Source organism: Myotis nattereri, assembly GCF_964212035.1.
Source record: "Myotis nattereri genome assembly, chromosome: 11".
Lineage (NCBI taxonomy): Eukaryota > Metazoa > Chordata > Mammalia > Chiroptera > Vespertilionidae > Myotis > Myotis nattereri.
Genome location: NC_138086.1, coordinates 65,453,851 through 65,473,717, shown reverse-complemented (window position 1 = coordinate 65,473,717; position 19,867 = coordinate 65,453,851). Strand labels below are relative to the sequence as shown.

The window sequence follows — 19,867 nt, the reverse complement described above, 5'->3', positions numbered from 1 at the left end:
GGGGTTACCAAACCTTCCTCGGGCAGTGGTGAGCAGGGCTCCTCGGGACGCACAGCCTGGAAAGTAGTGATATTGGCTCCAAAGAGAGCAACTGAGAAGGAAACACAGGTAGGCTCCTCCTCCTGGCTTGCTAAACTCTCCAGTCTCCCGGGTACGGAGGCCAGCCGCGTGGGGAGGAGCAGGAAGGACATGATGGTTTGGGCCCCAGGTGAATCAAGTGGAGAAAGAAGAGAAAAATGTATCCCTCACTGAATGCCACACCCCTTCCTCCCCCCCAACCCCCAACCCCCTAGTAAAATCCCCGGACAACCTGTGCATACAGATCCCTCCAAGTGCCCCCACCCACCCCATTCCTGACTGTCAGGCGTGGACACCGCTTGGGTTATCCTCGGTTCGCCTGGGGTGGGCGCGCAGCCCTCCCTGCAGCCTCCTCCTCCTTTGCCAAGGAGGGACCAAGGAGTAACTGCAGCCAGCGAGGGTCAGAGGCGGAGCTGAGGCTCGGGGGGCGCTTTGGTGCGAGGAGGGAGTAAGCCTTTGGCAGGCGCCGGGTGTGGGTCCCGCGGGGAGCCCTGGCGGCGCACCTGGGCCCACCGGCCCGCTGAGATGGGCTCCGTCTCCTCCGCGCTGGCGCGGTCCCGCAGCGCTGTGGTGCAGCTGGGCTCGTCGCCACCACAGCCCGAGGCGCCGCCGGCGGTTCCCGCAGCTCGCAGAGACCCCTTCGCGCTCCCGAAGACCCGGAGGCTTGGACCCGGGCGGAGCGAGACGGCCGCCCACCCTGCAGCCTGGGAGGCTCTGCCGGCAGCGCGGAGTCCAGAACAGCGCGCCAAGTTAGCGAGTCCGGAGCTGTCCCCGGTGCTGAAACCTGCGGCGAGCGCGTCCCAGCCCGACTTGCCGGGAAGCCCCTGCGCTGCTGGTAAGGGCCCTCACCAGCATAAGGATCGCGGGGGGGGGGGGGGGGGGGGGGGTTGCTGTCTGGAGAGCTGGAGGTCGGAGGTTGGGGGGGGGGGGCGCTTCTTACCTTGGGAGAAATGAAGGCTCTGTCTCCCAGCGGGATCTGGCCATAACTTCTTGGACCAGTGAAAACTCATTTCTGGTCCGGCCGCTGTAGCTCAGCGAGCCATGAACCAAGGGGCCACCGGTTCGATTCCGGTCAGGGCACATGCCCGGGTTTGGGCTTAATCCCCTGTGGGGGGCGTGCAGGAGGCAGCCATCGATGATATTGCTCTCTGATTGATGTTTCTATCCCACTCTCTAAAATAAAGTCAATAAAATATATTTTATAAAACCTCATTTTGGGTTCAACAACGGGTATTTCATAAGGACGATCTTTCACAGGGACTTAAACAGCAGCAGAAAAGGCACCCTAAGGATCCCTCTCCCCAGCTTTCTTCCGGCGTCGGCACCACAGGGAGAAGCCTTCCTTGTTGTCTGGGAAAGACAGGAGTAAAGGGGTGCCCTTCCCTGTCTCCTCTCAGGGGCCTGGGAAAGGGGCTGGAGATTCCTGCTTGTCCAAGACTTAGTGCCACGTGCAGAGAAGGAAGTCGATATTTGGACTAGTCTCTTCTGAGGGAACGGGTGTGTGTGTGGCTGGAGGAGACATGTTTAGGATGGGTAACAGGAACACTGCAGACACAGCTGTGGAGTCAGAGTGGGTCCAGGACTCCATCTGCTGCGCTCATTCTGGTCTTGGGCAGGATACCCTCCTAGCGCTTCAGTTTTAGCTCCTTTGACGCAGGGATGAAGGCAGTACCTCGCTAGGTAGCTGGGAAGGCTGACCACACGCAGTGTATGCAGAAGTACTTGGACACTGTAAAGTGTTAGGCTAATATTTAAGGTGATGCCAGAACCAGGTCTCTGAACCTCTTCAGCTGACACTGGAGGGAACAGTGAAACTTCATTTTCCATTGAATTATGCAAAGGCTCCGTTTCGTAGGGCAGGTCCTGTTTTGTGTAAGTGGGAGAAAACATCCTTCATTGGTACATATAATTAAAAAAAAACAACTCACACTAGCCTTTTGGTCTCATACATGAACCCCTGCTTCATCCCATGCAAGGTTGCAATGCACTGCTGTTGTCTATTACTGAGTTTTCAGGAAGGATTCAGTAGGTTTAGTGGGCAAAGTTGGTTCCCCTAAAGAGAAAAAGACGAGGTTTGTGGGTTGGCTTACGTACACTTTGACTCATGAGAGGTAAGGATACATGTGTCTTTATACCCTTAGAATTTTCTTTTAAAAAATATTGTGTTTATTAGTTTTTATTCTTGTTTCATTCAAACAATCTTTTAAAACAAAAGTTAAAAGATACATGCACATTGTCCTTGCTATGGGGGATCTATCATGGTAAAATGTTAGTTTTTTCCATTCATAGGTCATGTCTTCTGGTTATTAATGGTCAGTTTGGCAAGCAACCTGAGAATTTGTGTTTCTGACATGTTCTCAGATGCTGCTGCTGGCCCAGGGATGGGCCACACTTAGATACCCACTGGCCACCGCATAGAGCCCACCTGCAAGGGACGTTATTCTTAGATGTACTGTGTTAGCCGCGATTGAGTTCCTGATTCAGGGCCTTGACAGATGCTGTGGTGGAGAGAGACTTGGGGTTCAGCCAGCTTTCACTTACTCCTCTCCCTCCTTCACCTGCCCGGCCCTGGAGGGCCACTCTTTTGACAATTTCTAAACTGTCAGGATAGTTATGATTCTTTACCAGTGATGCTTTTCATTTGAGATTAAATTCTTTGGAAAATTTTGGCTGAATTGAAAGGACTCATCAACATGAAAATAAAACTCTCATTATTTTAAAGATCAGAGGGTGGATGGGGGAAGTAGTGACACCTCCAGGGTCTTAATCCTCAGCGGCCACAGCAGCTCCCTGCTCCGAGTTAATTTAAACAGACACGAGCAGCCTTCTGCAAACTCAGCGAGTGACAGGCCTACTGATGAGAACAGAGATGTGACAAGCAAGGGCAGGACCCCTGTAGATTTGGCGTTACCTCCAGGAACTGGCCCCCCACCCCACTGCCTTCCCCCAGGGAGGCAAGCCGGTCTCAGTGTCCTCTGAAGGCTGAGATGTCCGAAGTCCTCCCCTTGGATTCTCTTCCCTGGCAGGTACTGGCGTCATTGCTTCCAAAGGCAGCCTCCACTCAACCCCAGGGCAGGGACATGAAGCCCTGAGGAGGGTCAGGCTGGAGGGCTCTGCTCCTGGTGGTGCTTGTGGTTGACCAGAGGCTCAGAGCTGTGGTCCTTTGGGCCTTTCAGGCCAGGTCAGTCTGTCCCCGAGGGGCAGCAGCATTTAAACATACTGTCCTCCTCCTGAGCCCGGGCGGGGAGAGCAGGACCCGAGGTGGGTGTTCAAGGCAAGTGCCGGCTGTGGCTGCTCTTGGGCCTCTGGAGACTCACACAGGGGAGCAGTGGCCTCTCAGCCGCTCCTGGGTCACTCCCAACACAGCTCACACAAGAACCCGCCCCTGCCCATCGCAGGGCAAGACTGCTGTGCAGGGATTTCCACCCACCAGCGGCCTTGCCCGCCGCCAGAGCTTCTGCTTTTCCATTCTGTCACTTTTTCCAGGCCCTTCCCCAGGGAGAAGGAAAGGCCACCTGTGCTCCGCGCAGGCCCCTCTCCAGCCTCCAGCCTTTTGCTTTGCTGTCTTCAGTCCTGGGAATCTGCTCCATCCGGTAGGGGAACGGGGAGGGTAAGCCTGCCCATGAGGAGGGCCCAGGCCTCTGCCTGCACCCCACGCGGCTTCCCAAGCTGTCCTGTAAGCGAATGACAACAGAGATGCAAGTCCTATTGTCCCCTTTGAGAAGATTCCTAAAAAATAACTGTTTTTTAATGGCCTCCTTGAACATACAACCTTTGAAGGGACTAGAAAAAACCCCACACGCGTGCTTTTAATCCTTGTTTTGTTATTTTTATTACACCTATTTAAAAATCTTAAGTTGCATAAAATACATTTATTTACTTTGCATGCAATAAACATTAATATTTTAAGAAAAAAGGATTTTAAATATAATAATATTAACAAAACTGTACTAACATAGTATATCACAAAAGCTGCAGGGAATATTTAAAAATCTGTAAATAACAGGATTACTTCTATTATATTCTAAAATATTTTTTTCCTCTGGCTCTATATTTGTTCATCAGTTTATGTTGATCATTATATTCCACATATGAGTGAGATCATGTGATATTTATCTTTCTCCAACTGGCTTATTTCGCTTAGCATAATGCTCTCCAGGTCCATCCATGCTGTTGTGAATGATAAGAGTTCCTTCTTTTTTTACAGCAGCGTAGTATTCCATTGTGTAGATGTACCACAGTTTTTTAATCCACTCATCTGCTGATGGGCACTTAGGCTATTTCCAAGTCTTAGCTATTGTAAATTGTGCTGCTATGAACATAGGGGTGCATATATCCTTTCTGATTGGTGTTTCTGATTTCTTAGGATAAATATATTCATTTAGAATATTACTTTTTCCCACTCTTTTTTTTTTTAAATTCTCACCTGAGGGTATTTTTTCCATTTAGAGAGAGAGAGAGTGAGAGAGAGAGAGAGAGAGACATGCATTGGTTGCCTCCTGTATGCACCCCCCTGGGGGCTGGGAACCTGCAAACGAGGTATGTGCCCTTAACTGGAGAATCAAACCTGAGACCCTTTGGTCTTCGGGCTGACACTCTAACCAAACCAAACAGCCATGGCTCCACTCTTATATTTTATAAAATAATTTTATTTAACCTTTTTGGCATGCAGTTTTATCACGCGTACCATTGTCTTCACTAGCACCATGTGGGGTCAGCTGACAGTTTTCCAGAGCCCATGTGTCGAAGTTGTTTGTATTGCAGCACTTTTGGAATCTCTGAGTAGCGCTGTCCGTGGACATTTTGCAAGGTGAGTACTGACTGAGGCTTGGGTTTCAGCCATTCAGATTCATTCCTCCTCCCCTGTGTGGAGTCCGCGTCTAATCCACGGGAAAGGAGGGCAGTCAAGTGTGCGTGCTGACGCGGGAGCGGTTTACAAGTTCGCGGGCTGTGCGCATTCCTCGGGGCCGCCCCGAAGGTCCCACTCCCAGGCTGTCCCTTTCTTCCCTCCTGTCCTCAGCCCACTGAGCTCCGCACAGCACACAAGGCACAGTCGTGCGGTAGCCTCCTCTGCTCTTTCCTTGCCGTCCTCCGTGGCTGCCTCTTGTTGCCGGCTGTTCCTCGTTCCTGCCTGTGTCCCCTCCCCTCCCCTCAGGACGCCTCTCATTACCGAGTTCTCTAGTTCCTCCGGGCAAGACGCTGGAGCTTATCTTTCCACACGAAATCCAGCAACAACGGTGCCCTGGGTGATGCCATTTGGACACAACATAACTGACAAAGTCTCCCTCCCTCTGCCCAGCTAGACTTTAAGTCCCGGTCACTCAGGGTGGGGAGTGTGTGGGCGAGGAAGGGACTCCTCTGAGAACTTGTGGACCGTCCTGCCTTCTACCCGGACACTGTGCTCCAGGGGGCGGAGGCCACAGCCCTGACTGCAGTAGCCGGTCAGGCGCAGAGTCTGAGCCCCGTGCGAGTCTGCCTTTTGCCTCCCTCTTCCCACTCAGGTTATACCCACGGCGTGCAGGGTGGCTCCCTGTCCCAGGAGCACCCCAGTCTCACACGCACGCACACTGTACAGTAACTGCACACCCCACTGGAGAACGTTGCTTTCCATTGACCTTGCGGGAATGCAACGTCAGCGTTTCGTGTGGTTGAGTTTTCTGGATCCCACTTTTGCACTGGGGACAGGTTTGATTGTAAACATCCATGCGTTTTGCTGAGCGAGAGGAAGTCTGCAGCCAGGTTGGATGAGCCCCTTTCCTCCCTCACGGACTAGAAACAGAGGTCACCCATGGCACCTGGACACACTGGGCGTTCTCCTCCTGTCCCCTCCACAGTTTGCACATGAGCGGATTGCATTGGGGAGTTTTACTCCTGTTCCCCTGCCAACCTAGGAGCCCCTGGGAAGAGCTATCTTTTCTTCATTTATTAAAAACACTTTTATTGATTTCAGAGAGGAAGGGAGAGGGAGAGAGAGATAGAAACATCAGTGATGAGAGAGAATCATTGACCGGCTACCTCCTGCATGCCCCACACTGGGGATTGAGCCCGCAACTTGGGCATTGAACCATGACCTCCCAGTTTGTAGGTTGATGCTCTACCCGTGAGCCATGCTGGCTGGGCTCTTTTCTTCCTTTTTTAAATCACAGTGTCTGGCCCTGGCTCATGTTAGCTGAGAAAGTGTGGTGGAATAAGTCTGTGTATTTCTATGAGAGGAGCCTGATGGTGTAGGAGAGGTCAGGGGGTGAGACCCAGGGAGGCCAGGGGGTGAGACCCAGGGGAGGCCAGGGTGTGAGACGGGTGCTGCTTCTGGTCCTGCCTCCAGTTTGCATTTTGGCTTCTCTTGGTCTCTGGGCATCAGTTCCTTTTTGGTGAAATGAAGATGATGATGCCTGTTCTGTCTACGTCATGGGGTTGGTTAGTTTACATGGAATGTGATGGACACTTTGAAAAGTAGGTGGAACCTCACAGGTGATGATTCTGATTTAGTGCACGGGGCCAGGTGTGCATCTAAATCAGGGCTAGGGAACGTGCTGATTCGTCTGGCCCTGCCAAGGCATTAGGGGTGTATTAACATACTCCTTTAGCCTTAAGAACAGCCCTATGAGGCAGGGACCACCATGTAATTCCCATTTCACCCACGAGCAAAGGGAGGCACAGAGAGTCCAGAGAACTTGGCCGCGGTCTCAGGTCCACCTCCCCAACAGGGGAGCCAGGGTCAGCCCAGCAGTTTGCTCCAGCCCAGGCGCCGGCTCGGTGATCGGGCTGAAGTGGATGCACTCAACGGAGGGTTTGATGCAATGGTGACCCGTTTTGTGGTGGGGAGGTGACACGGGTAAGTGTTGAATTATATTATAATTTTGTCTTTCCTTAACCTCACTATCCTTAAAATTAAAATAAGAGAAGAAATGGACAAAAGGGCAGCTGTCATCTTTGTAGTTACTGCGTGCATTGTGGAATCGTCAGCATAAAGTGTGATTTAGGGAGCTCCCTGCCACGATGCCTGGGTGTAAGAAGTGTTTATTGAGCGGAATCAGATTGAATCCGGGAGCAGTTTCATGTTGATTGCAAATAAATCAACAGCAAACAGAGAGGGGCGAACCGAGCCAGTATCTGCACAGATTTAGGGAGGATGAGCTGTGACTGCCGTAACCTTCATGTCTCCGCACCTCAGGTGGCCTCTCGGGGTCAGAGTGATGCGTGACCTTTGTGCTTGTTTGCGTTTATGATCTGGCTCCTTCCTCTGGGTGCCTCCACGCCTTAGAGCAGTGGTTCTCAACCTTCCTCATGCCGCGACCCTTTAATACAGTTCCTCATATCGTGGTGACCCCCAATTTCATTGTTACAAATTGAACATAATTAAAGCATAGTGATTAATCACAAAAACAATATGTAATTATATATGTGTTTTCCGATGGTCTGAGGTGACCCCTGTGAAAGGGTCATTCGACCCCCAGAGGGGTCGCGACCCACAGGTTGAGAACCGCTGGCTTAGCGTGTACCCTGTGGCTCCCACTGCAGAGTGCAGGCTGATCATTTCAGGAGAGGCGAGTGGGAGCTGAGTGCTGCAGACGTAGAACTGGGGAAGGGCAACGGGAGGTTAGAAGAGTGGGGAGCGCTCCGAGGCTGGGGAGAGGTGGGAGGGAGTGCGTGATGTCAGGAGGCTGTCCGGGGAGCGTGGCCTGGCCTGAGGCGTGGGCTCTCTCTCCTACGTCTTGGAGTTAAAAATGTCAATGACTAATTTAGTGGTCCTGTTATAGAACGTTAATGATCAGTGAATTCTTCCCTCCAGAGAGGATGGAAAGGCTTTCAGAAATTTGCCTGCAGAGCACAGAATCAGTGTAGAAGTAACTGACGATACTAAAGCTGGGAGGCAGGGAGCTGGGGTGACCACAGGCTCTCCCCTTCATTTCAGGTGGGGCTGCCTGGCAGCCCTGACACCCCACCCCAATGCCACCTCGATGGGGCAGGGCACAGACCCACGCCTCCGGGCCCTCCTGGGGCTCCCTGCAGCCCCTTTCTCTCAGCACCTTCTTCTGTCAGACGGGGCCCAACATGATTCACCTCCTTTGGCACCTTTTTGGGGACTCACCTGGGGTTCACCAACAACTGCTGAAATGAGCGCAGGTGCTGTGCTACGTTCCAGCAGTTCTGTGCCTCTCCACTTCACAGATAAAACGACGGAGGCTCAGGGAGGTGAGTGTGAGGGCCGTGGAGAGTGGCGGTCAGGAGTCAGGAATTTGGACTCGGACAGACATGGCTTTTGCTTTAGGCAAATCTCATAGCCTTTTAGTGTCTTGTTTTCCGCGAATTATTAAATGGGATAACGCAACCTTCATGGCATGACCGACAGAACAATAAATAGATAATGTGTATCAAAGTGCTTAGCGGACTGCCCACACCTAGAAAATGGCTATTAAACGGGAGCTGCTATTAGTGCAAAAAGTTTGTGCTCAGGGTCACATGGCAGCAAGTGGAGAAAACCAGAATTCGAGCGCAGGCCCAGGTCCAGGTGAAGCCATCCTCTCCCGCAGTCTGCTGGCGTGCAGTTCTCCTGGAGAAGCTGGTGCCTGCCTGCCCAGTGCGTTTGCTCAGCGCACTGCCCGAGGCAGCCCCCACTTCTGCCTCCTTTAGGGGGGCACCTGCCGGAGCCTCAGCTCTGGTGCTGAGCACACAGTCTCCAGGGAGCTGGCCATCCCGGTCGCCTCCCGCTGCTTCTCTCAGCTCTTCCCGCAGGTTCCACTCGGATGTGCTCTCCAGCTGATTCCTTACTGTTGGCAGAAACGTAACCAGAGGGACTTGCCTGGTTTCCCATGACCTCTGTGCATGCACCTTAATCACCAAGCCCCCGGGCCCGCGGAGGGTCGGACAGCCCTGAAGCTTTAGTCGTACGTACATACTTAGGTCTCTACAATTATTTTTTTCCACAAACAGCCTTGTACGGTGACAGCTCTATCAGACATCACTTCTGAGCCGTTAGTCACCTGCGCTTTTGTTCTCTGATCCTTTGTAAGTGCAGCATAACAGGCATCCACCTCCCATAAATGTTGAAGGGCGTGCGGCATTGGGAAGATAGCCCATAAGGTGTGGTAAATGGATGGTAAGTGGGGTGGGCGTTCATCACTCATCCAACAATAAGACAATGTATACGATTTGAGCGTTGGCGGAAATGCAGGCAAAACACTTGGCATGGGATCTGAAGAGGCTCCACATTCCCGTGGCCTCAGGTCATGGCTTAAATGACCCGAAGGCCAGTTCTGTGCTTCCTGAAGGTGCTGGTGTGTCAGGCTGCTGGCGGGGCCAGCTTGTTTCTTGGAATCGTTCAGGCAACAAGGACTGAACAGGAGCTGCTGATCCCTCCTAGGGAACCGGCAACAATTTACAATGAAATAAGGTCGAATGTCCTTTTAGGTTATAGCCTTGGAGGTTAACTTTCCCCCTTAAACCAAGTAAAAATATGAGTTCCAAAGGGAACGATGTGGCAGGACTTCCCACTAGGAGCCAGGAGCCAGGGCCCAGCTCCCAGAAAGCCCCTCTGAGAGCCCGCAGGGGGCTGTGCCCCCCCCCCCATTGGTACTGAGATGAAGGAGAGAAAAAAGGAAGCGGGGCTTCTCAGGGGTGGGCTCCTTCTTTCTTTCTAGCAGCTCCGACCAGGGAAAGCCATTCCGGGCTCCGGCTTCATGTGCTTCCGCCTGGCTGTCCTGTTTGTTCACCTCCTTGCTCCCACCCGGGGAAAAGGGTTGGGGTGCGGGACAGAAGCAGCAGTTCCTGGTCGGGGTTCTTCCAACATGATCACACTTCGCCCTCAGAGGTGCGTGAGGAAGATGCGATTCTCCCGGTGGCTCAGAGCGGGGACCTGAGCGCAGATGACCTCCCAGCTGGGTCAGGGCTGCCCGGGGCACGTCTGGGCAGGACTTGACTGAAGGCTGACTCAGGGCTCACGGGCTCACGCCTCTTCTCTCCCCCCTGTACCTTTCTTCTCTCCTACCTCACATCTTGACCCTTGGATAAGACAACTGCATCTCTAATTTCCTGGGTTGTTGCAACTTAGCACATTCTGTTCTTGGCTCATCATAGCTACCCTCACTCGCTGTGTTCATAGGCCCCGATTTTTAAAAACAGCCTTGCCTGGGGCTTTGCTTTTCCGGTTGACTCCTTGCTCCAGAGTGATGACTGAAGGGCCCCACCCTGCGCTGCCCCTGACAGGCTGCTTCCTGGATGATGCCCACAGGAACCGTGTTTTATTTTCTGTCGTGAACATGAACACGGAGCCTTCTGCACCGTCACAGGGCACACGTCACCGTGATCGGGTGTGTGATTGATAAGCTGGTTGCGTGTGGCCGTCACGTTCTCGGCTCTGTCACACGCTGGGTGGTGCAATTCTCTTTCCCTCCAACGATGCTGGAAGCGTCCGTCGCGTATCAGAGAGAAAGTGGTAGCCTCCAAGGACGTGGCGATGTTCTGTGCTGTTATATTCCGTGGGCAAAGCGTCCAGTGAGAGCCACAGGCCCGCTGAGGGCGTGGGCCGCAGTGCAAAGGAAGGTTGCAGTCTGTAAGGACCTCAGAGCTCTTCTAGTGCAAATCATTTTTAAAACCACGAGGGCTCAGCGAGGAGGTGCTGACACTACATCCCGAAGCTGGTAAACAGTGGTGCCAGCACCACGGGCCTAGAACGCATTCCCACCCTCACCCAGAGCGACGGGAGGATTCATTGGCCTTTACGCTGCAGCGGGGGCGCCACACTGGGACTCACCACCGATATTCCTGAGGTTTGCTTTTGTGCAGAAGGGAATCCTATTGGGAAAAGGAAGCGACTGCCACAGGGCAAGAGGGAGAGAAGGCTCTGTGGGGTGTGTCCTGTTCTTCGCCAGGGGAACTCGACGCCACGTGAAAGGGGAGGTGCGTAGAGCATCACCCGTGGGTCTGGATGGGCCAGAAATTCACGGGTTCCATGCAGTTCCATCATTTCCAACTGCCATTGTTCTGAGAGGAGTCCGCTCTCAGGTTAGTGGGTGTCTGCCTGGCTGCTCATGTCGTGGGCTTGCTTATAGTCTGTCTGTGTCATGTTTTGCAGTTTGAGCACAACGCATTTGGTCTTCCTTTTGTTCATTCTGCCTGGAACTTACTGGTCAACCTGGGACCACTTTAAGCTAAAAGTTTGACTTGGGGGTTTCTCTCCCCACAGGTATCGGTGATTCCAGCTCTGGTTGTGTGCGTAAAGCCTTGCGATGAAGAATTCTCTAGGGAGGTTCCCCCACTACCCCCTGTCCCCTCCCATCCCCCCAACTGCATACTCTCCCCAGAGTCCAGGCCAGTGCACTCCAGGTCTCTGCTGTTGGCCCATATTGTGGGGAAGGTTTTTGTGTTTTGTTTTTAAATCTAGGTCATACTATTGAGGATGGTGCGGTTTTCGAGGTTCTAGCTTTGGTGAGATCGCTGGCACAGCTCCTCACCTGTTCTGCTTCCAGCTTTATTTCCTGCCCCCTCCCCCACCCCCCATGCTCCCGTGGCTCATTAAAACCAGTCTCTCAACCGCCCGGACCGACAGATGCCTCCAGAGAGAGCCGGTTTTACTACTTGCTTGTCTCCCTGGATTCATGGCTTCTCGCTGTTTCTCACTTCTGAGCATGTCTTTCACTCTCAGGCCAGTGTAGCCACGCCAGTGGAGCTGTGATCATCTGTTCAAATTCGGGCAGTTAGTGTCAGAGACGAGACTCTGATGGTTATTATTGTCGATGTCGATAGTCCTGAGGTGCCCGTGCAGCTGTCTGTTCATTGTGAACAGAGACATCTGCTGGCTGAGGCCTCACCTCGCCTGGTGGTTTTCTGTGAGTGAGTGTGAGTGTGTGTGTGTGTGTGTGTGTGTGTGTGTGTGTGACTGTAACACTCAGAATTTTCTACCCCCTATTGTCTTGGAGATTCAAGAGGAGCAAGCAGACTGGGCAGGGTCTGCCTGGTGGCAGTGAGGAGGAGGAAGAGGGGGAGGGGAAGAGGAGAAGGTAGGGAAGGAGGAAGAGGAAGAGGAGGAGGGAGAGGAGGGGGAAGAGAGGGAAGAGGCGGTGGGCCCACCTTTGAAGCAGTGTCACCTCGGGGTCAGAGAGTGGGGGCTGTGCCAGGTGGGCGGGAAGGAGCGAGCATGCTCTGCGGGGGTTTGAAGGGGGGTGGTTGGGAGTAAGGATGAGAGGGCGGAAACAAGGATGACTCCAGCCTCTGGTCTGAGTGACTAGAAGGTGAAGTTGCCTGTCCCCCTGGATCTGAAGAAGCCTGGGTGGTGGGGAGGAGAAGGTATTGAGGGGAAAACACTTCTGCTTTGGATGCGTTAAGGCTGAGGTGCCTCAAGACGTCTGTCCAGTTGGGGTTACCAGGAAGCTGTTCAGGGGAGCGATTGGAACTGGAGGTGTAACTGGGCATCGGTAGCGTTGGAGGGCAAGGCCACCTGGAGAGTGAGGATAAATGGAGTCAGGGAAGGCAGTGCCCTTGTCCACACCTTCCCCGCCCTGGAGCCTGCCAGAGAGGGAACTCCACTTTATTTAAAACAATTAAAGGCCAAACCACGCCTCTCGGAATTTGGAGGAGGGAGGGATGTGTGTGGGCTGGGGGGTGGGGGGGTTGAAGGACAGTTTGACGGTTGCTTGGGAGGAAGGAAGGCATTCCAGGTGGAGGGGACTGCAAGAGCCAAGGCCGCAATGGGAATGACTCAGTGATGCTGGGGGCAGCGAGGAGAGAGCTGAATGGAGCAGTGCAGAACACAGTAATATGGAAAAAAATAAAACAGTTCCTAAGATTTATACAGTTTACATTTAAATATAATAGCCATTCACAGGGAGGTAGTATAACACAGTGGTTAAGAGTGCAAGCTCTGGGGGGAGATTCATTCATTCATTCATTCAGTGCATGTTAACTGAGCACTTACTATGTGCTAGGCATTGTTACAGGCATTGAAGATAGAAAGGCAAAAACATTTCCTGCCCTCATGGAATTTCAGGTCTAGTGGGAGAGGGATGACAAGAGAACATTTCTGTATTATTATAGGGAGTGTCCTGGGCCATGGTCTGCCCCCCTGGCCTGAGTCTCTTAAGAGCAGGACCCGCCTCGGCCTACTCACTGTCCCCAAGCCACGGCCCAGAGCCCAGAGCACCGTGGCTCAATAGAATGAAGTGAAAGGAATTGCATTTGGTTGTCTGTGACCTTTCTGCCGTAGCTAGAGAACTCCCGGGAGGCCACAGGTCACGGTGGGGGCTCCCTCTGCGGGGGGACTGGGAGAGTCCTTGGCACTTGAGAATGGCTTGAAGTGATCCCCTTCTGGAGACAGTTCCCGGACCTGTTCTTTTGCAGCACGACGCCCCCTGGTGGTCATAGGCTAGAATAGCGTCTTCAAGGAGCTGTCACTCCCAGGTTTGGGTGTGTGGGGAAGGGCCTTTAGAATCCTTGTGTGTCTTACGGTGAAGCTGCCACAGGCAGCTTTGGGTCACTCGCTGCTCTTTAATACAGCGGTGGGCAGGCTGCGTGGGCTCACCTGCGTGTGACGAAGCTTGTTTTGTCAGGTTGTTTCTGGAGTGGCGGTGCCGTTTCACATTTCCACCAGCAGTGCTTCCTCCCATCCTCCCCGACACCTGCCTTTTTGATGACAGCCTTTCTGCTGGGGCGTGGGGCGTCTCATTATGCCTTCATCTGCATTTTCCTAATGGCCGGTGGTCCTCAACGTCTTTTCACGGGCTTATTTGCTATCCTTGCGTCTTCTTTGGTGAAGTAGCTATTTAACTCGTGGGCCCACTTGTGTGTAAGTTGGGCCGTCTGTCTCATTATTGAGTTGTAAGACTTAAAAATATGTTCTGGGTACAAGTCATTTCACTTACATGGTCTGCAAATATTTCCTCCTTTGCTGGGACTTGTCTTTTCAGTTCCTTTGTGGTGTCTTTTAAAGAGCAAACGTTTTTAATTTTAGTACAGTCTAATTTATCCATTTGTAATGGTTCCTTCTTTTAGTGGCACCCGATTCTCCCTATTACTTTCCCCAGGAAGGACATCAGGGCCATGGTGATAGTCACCTCTCTTTTACTGGGTTTGGGGCATCAAGGGACAGAGTCCTCTGACTGTATTATAGGCGCACAGAAAAGGAACATGGATTTTCCGATTAACAGGGGCTCTGTAGCCCCTCCCTGCCCCCCTTCATTGCAGACATGCAGCGTGTGCATCTGGGGGAGACTCAAGGAGAGGCTCAGGGGTGGGGGGAGACCTAGCTGACAGCTCCACCCTGCACATGAAAGGGGATGTCACATGGACATTCCAGGGATCGGGGACCCTCGGGCCCTGGATGAGGGGTTTCCCCAAAGGTCTGACCTCAAGGTCATGCTAGAGGGGGAATGGGTTGAGTCTGGCGCTCTAGTTATTATTTGTGTCAGAATCTAAGCACCACTCAGGGCTCATGATTAACATCAACCTCAGTTTCGCTAACACTGCAAATGGACGATAACTGCAATCCTCATAATATCACCGATGAAGAGATGACTCAGGACATTTTCATGTTAGTTATACCTTTATGCTAATTTGAAAATATTTATGGAACACCTGTTATGTGCCAGGCGCTGCCCTCAGCCCCCAGATGCCTAAAAAGGACGAAGCAGACAGAAATCCCTGTGGAGCTTCTGTCCCAGGAGGGGTGGGATGAGATGACATGTAACAAGTAAGGAAAATGGTGTGGTGTGATAGAAGTGAGAAAAAATTAAAAATATTATTTTTATTGATTTCAGAGAGTAAGGGAGAGAGAGAGAGATAGAAACATCACTGATGTGATAGAATCATTGATCGGCTGCTTCCTGCACACCCCCATGGGGATCGAGCCCGCAGCCCAGGCATGTGCCTGATCAGGAATCAAACCGTGACTTCCTGGTTCATACATCAATGCTCAACCACTGAGCAACACTGGCCTGGCAGAAGTGAGAAATGTTATGGGAAAAACCATCAGGGCTGGGGGATCCGGGGCACTTGAGCTGTTTCATAACATATAGGTGGTCAGGGGAGAACTCACCGAAGGGGTAAGGTTTGAGGTAGGAAAGAGATATCTGGGAAAGACCCACAAGGGAAGGGTCCCAGCCAGTGCAGAAGCCTGCAGGCCATGGCCTGTTCAAGGGCTGGTGCGGGGTCAGGGTAGGGTGAGTGAGGAGGGTGAGACGGAAGAGTGAGCAGAGAGCAGCTGGGGCCAGAAAGGCCGGCCTCATAAACCATTAAGACGTGATGAGCCGAAACCGGTTTGGCTCAGTGGATAGAGCGTTGGCCTGTGGACTGAAGGGTCCCGGGTTCGATTCCGGTCAAGGGCATGTACCTGAGTTGTGGGCACACCCCCAGTAGGAGATGTGCAGGAGGCAGCTGATCGATGTTTCTGTCACATCAGTGATGTTTCTATCTCTCTCATTGATGTTTCTGACTGACTCTCTCCCTTCCTCTCTGTAAAAAATCAATAAAGTATATTAAACAAAAACAAAAAACGTGATGAGCTCTCAAAAAAAAAAACAATTTTGCGCGACTGTAACATCTAAATTTCTGTTCCATTCAGGTGTGTAGCAGTTACATTTTTTCTCAGTGCTTTTTCAAACAATACAACGAATTCAGCGTGTAGCTGAATAATAGCTAACTTTTCCAAACATGGCAAATGATGCTGTGTGAACAAGAAACGAGAACACTCAAATGTTATCACAGAGCTGCCAACAAAGGTGAAAAGGCTGGCCTACGCCAGACGAATAAAATCTAAATATAAAAATGCACTATGTCCTTGAAACAGGTTTTAAATGGATTAATGAGAAATGAGGCTGTGGGAAAGGAACAGAGCCACTTTATTACAAAGCAGGCTTTGCGGGAGAAACTACAAGGTTGCCAAGAAGGCAGGCTTAATCAGTGACTCCAGGTATGCGATTGTCAGGTAGGAGCAGGAAGCACACCGGCTCTTTCTGCACGTGCCCGCGTGATGGGACCTGCGTGATATGGAGCAGTGTGGGTGGTTTCAGGGCGTCTCCCCGCCAGGGGCAGGGGGTGCGGACTGAGCACGCTCTCCCCTTGCGGGGTGGGCTGGGAGCCCTGCTCAGACACCTGCGAGGAGTGAGAGGACTGCAGCAGGCTCTGCAAGTCAAGCGGCAATATGACCCCTAGAGGAAGGTGTCGGGTATGCGGCTTGGAACTCGAACAGATCTGAGCAGTCATTGAAATCCGAGTTCTCCAAGCCCGGGCGGCCCTACACTGCTGAAATGGAACCTTCACACGTAAGGAAAAAATTCCTGCTTCCGTCAGGCCGGCGTCCATTCGGACGCCCTTCACCTGTTGCTGCCTTTCCTGACGCTCACCTGGGCCCGGCTTTGTCAGAAACCCGTTGGCGCCCCCTGGTGGCGGGTGGAAGCAGCTGACGAACACTTCCCAACAGCCCTGCATGAGACAGGCCTGGACCAGTCTGTGGGAAGTCTAGCATCCCCTTGCTCATGATGCACATTTCAGAGCTTCGTGGTACTTGCATGCGAAGTTTGGCTTACAAGTAAAAACAGAATAAATAAGAAAGAACAGACGCCGTGGAACCTCTGCATCGTAACAGGAGCTAATACTTTTGGCGTGAGAGTAGCAAAGGGGGGAAAGGGAGAGAGAGATTTAAGAACCATGAACGCCAAGTCCCCGGAGGGCGGCTGCCCAGGGAAGGGGAAGGAGGGATATAACCTGACTCAGGACGTGTGTGTGTGTGTGTGTGTGTGTGTGTGTGTGTGTGCGCGCGCGCGTCAGTGCTATGGGGAGGGAAGGTTGGCACACTCATATATAAGAGATGCTTGTTTATTAGGATTCAGTGTGGCACTGTCCGCACAGAGCTGTTCCAGCAGCTCCCTGCTCTCCTGTGGGGAGTCCCCTCTCCTGTGGAAAGGTTCCGACTGGCAGTGCTTGGAAAAGTGTACAGATGTCCGGTGTGGAGGTTGTACAAGGTATTTGGATGTTGCCAGGGGAGCTGTTCTTCAAGATCCCAAGTCACATCTCATCTGTTACACCCAATCTTTCCTCTGGAACTTGGTCTTATTTTTTCTTTTTCCGTCACAAATGTGCGTGCAGCAGCTTAAGCTCAGTGACTCCCAGCTGGGCGAGTCTCCGGGTCCGGCCGGCATGACAATGCCCGTTTCTGTGTCAGCTGTAGTAAGGTTTTGAGACGTACGATTCCGATCACTCGTTCGCGCCTGGCATTTCCCATTCTCTACACATTTTTGACACGATAAGGGCGCGATGCAGTAAAAGATCCAAAGACGGGCACGAGCGCCCTCTCCCTCATGGTGTGGGCAGGTGCGCTCACCCTGACACGCTGAGCTGGCGGCGGGCTGGGAGCGGGACCGGCTTCCTCGCTGGATGATAAGGGAAGCTCTCCCACGCCTGCCACGGGCACCCGGGAAGCAGCACCTGCTGGAAAGGGCCGTGAAGAAGGTGGAGCTTGACTTCTGTTGTGGGGGACTCGCAGGCAGATCCAAACATCCTCCTCACCTGGACGCGCCTGCTCCTCTCAGACCCATTCCTTCCACGCACTGTGCTCGTTTCTTCGACGGGGACTTGTTAGGGGCTGAATTGTGTGCCCCCCAGAATTCAGATGGCGAGTCCACCCACCCCCTGGTACCTCACTAGGGTGACTGTAGTGGAGATAAGGCCTGTGGGGAGGTGACGGAGGTAAAATGAGGCTGTATGGCGGGGCTCCAACCCAACACAATCGACATACACGGAGAGAGTAGGACACGGACAAGTTCACGGTGAGGACCACGTGGGGACCAGGCAGGAGAGGGCCATCCGCACGCAAGGACAGAGGCCCCACAGGGAGCCACCCCTGTTGACACCTGGAGCAGGACTTCCAGCGTCCAGAACAGTGAGAAGATCATTTCAGTCGTCTGAGGCACCCAGCTGGTGGTGCTTTGTTATGGCAGCCCCGGCCAAGGGCTCAGAGCTCCTGCCCAAGCACCCCAGCCTCGCTCAGACCCCTCGGGCTCCCTCTCAGCCTCGCAGGGTCTCGTGGGCCGCAGGGTGGAGGGGCTGCCCCGCAGGGCCCAGCTGAGGAGCAGAGGCTGTGCGTGGTGGTGACCCACCCAGGGCACTGCCCGGTTCGAGGCCAGCCTGCAGCCTGGAGGTCACTGCTCACCGCGTGGTCCTTTAAGAGGTTCGGCGTGCACATCGCTTCCTGTTTGAGTGCTCTTCACGTCTCCGAGCTTGAAAGCACCGTGTGATCCCTGCACACAGATGTGTGTTCCCCTTCGGGGTATGTGGTAACGCTCAGGAATGTTCCCGTGAACGACCCCGACGAAGAGGGTATAAGGGGGAGAGTGCCGGGGAGGGAAGATCTTACAAATCGACACTTAGATTTCTGCCAAGACGTGAAAATCATAGAAAATAAGTCAATTACAGATCATTTTTTAAAAGGAGAATATTTTCTTATCTCATAAAAATAATGGATATTTATGGTGTGAAAATGTATTTATCACAAAGGCGTAATTGCTCTGTATCCTTATTATTCCATACCCTCTGTTTTTGCCACTTTGAGATATTTATGGGACATTTTCCCAAATCATCAAATATTCTTTGAAAACGTAACTTTTATGGTTACAGTTTACTGTCCATTATATAAATGTGCCATATTTTATTTAATGAATACCCAAGCTCATTGTCTAATAAGAAATGTGGACAAAATGTTAGTGGAATTGTGTTAAAAATATAGTTCAGGAAAAAAAATATAGTTTAGGAAAAACATCTTTTAAAGAACGTATTATTCAGTTATCAAAATATTAAGGCTCTTTAGATAGTTACAACGGACCTTATTCTTTCTTAGTACTTACGTATTGTCACTGGAGGTACGCTAGTTTTACTGAAAGAAATTTGATTAAAATTTGAAATTCAATAAAGTAAATATATTTTTATGACTTTCTTTTCATTGGATCATTAACTTGTGGCTCATTTTTATTTTACTTTAGTGCGTGTACCTGAAAAGGTGTCTGTCCCGTGAGTTCAAATGTGAGGATCGTCTGCTTTTCTCTCCCCAAAGACAGGGCCTGCGTGTGTTTAAACACCTGAAATGGTCCAGTCTATGAAGCAAGTTCCAAAGAACTGACCTTTTGCCCTTAAGTGATGGCTGGAATAACGTTAATGTGTTTGCTTTAAAATGGGTGGAACTGCAAGATAAAATGTCTGCTACAACTGCTGGGCATTTGTTAAGGGCTTAGTATGTGCAGGAACTTTCCTGTAAGTGACACAGTTTTAACTTTCACTCTAGTCCCCCAGGTTAAGAAGTATTCCCTCACCTGGCTGGCATGGCTCAGTGGTTGAGTGTCTACCTATGAACCAGGAGGTCATGGGTTCAATTCCTGCTGAGCAGGCCCAGGTTGTAGGCTGGATCCCCAGTGTGGATATGCAGGAGGCAGCCCATCAATGATTCTCTCTCATCATTGGTGTTTCTCTCCCTCCTTCTCCCTCCCCAGCCCCCTCCTCTATATCTATGAGTGTGTATATGTGTGTGTGTGTGTGTGTGTATGGCACATAGGTGGGCTCCAAAGCCTGGGTGTGTCCATTATACACTGCAATGACCAGCACAGTGCCGCAGATGGTTTCTGGTTTCTTTAAGGAGCGTTCGGTGGCCAGGAGCTTGCACACTGAGGCCAGGTGTGATGATGCCATAATCAGACGGGTTTTGTGGCTCCGGGAATCATTCTCCTTGTTCCGTAGTCACATACTTGTATTATGTACAGTCCATCTCTTTGTGGGTAGATGGGCGTGGTCATATATACACGTAAAAAGACTACCG

General features: G+C 51.9%; 1 protein-coding gene across 1 annotated transcript in view; it reads left to right on the top strand.

The window, feature by feature from the left end:
• Positions 1-603: 603 nt before the first annotated feature.
• The window catches only part of PDE1C (phosphodiesterase 1C), a gene marked incomplete at both ends in the record, with an annotated part of 336,640 nt that continues 317,376 nt past the window's right edge, over positions 604-19,867 (top strand). Inside the window, one exon of the mRNA XM_081102034.1 lies at positions 604-913. Within this exon, the coding sequence (XP_080958160.1) occupies positions 604-913 (310 nt within the window). The remainder of the gene's footprint in view (positions 914-19,867) is intronic.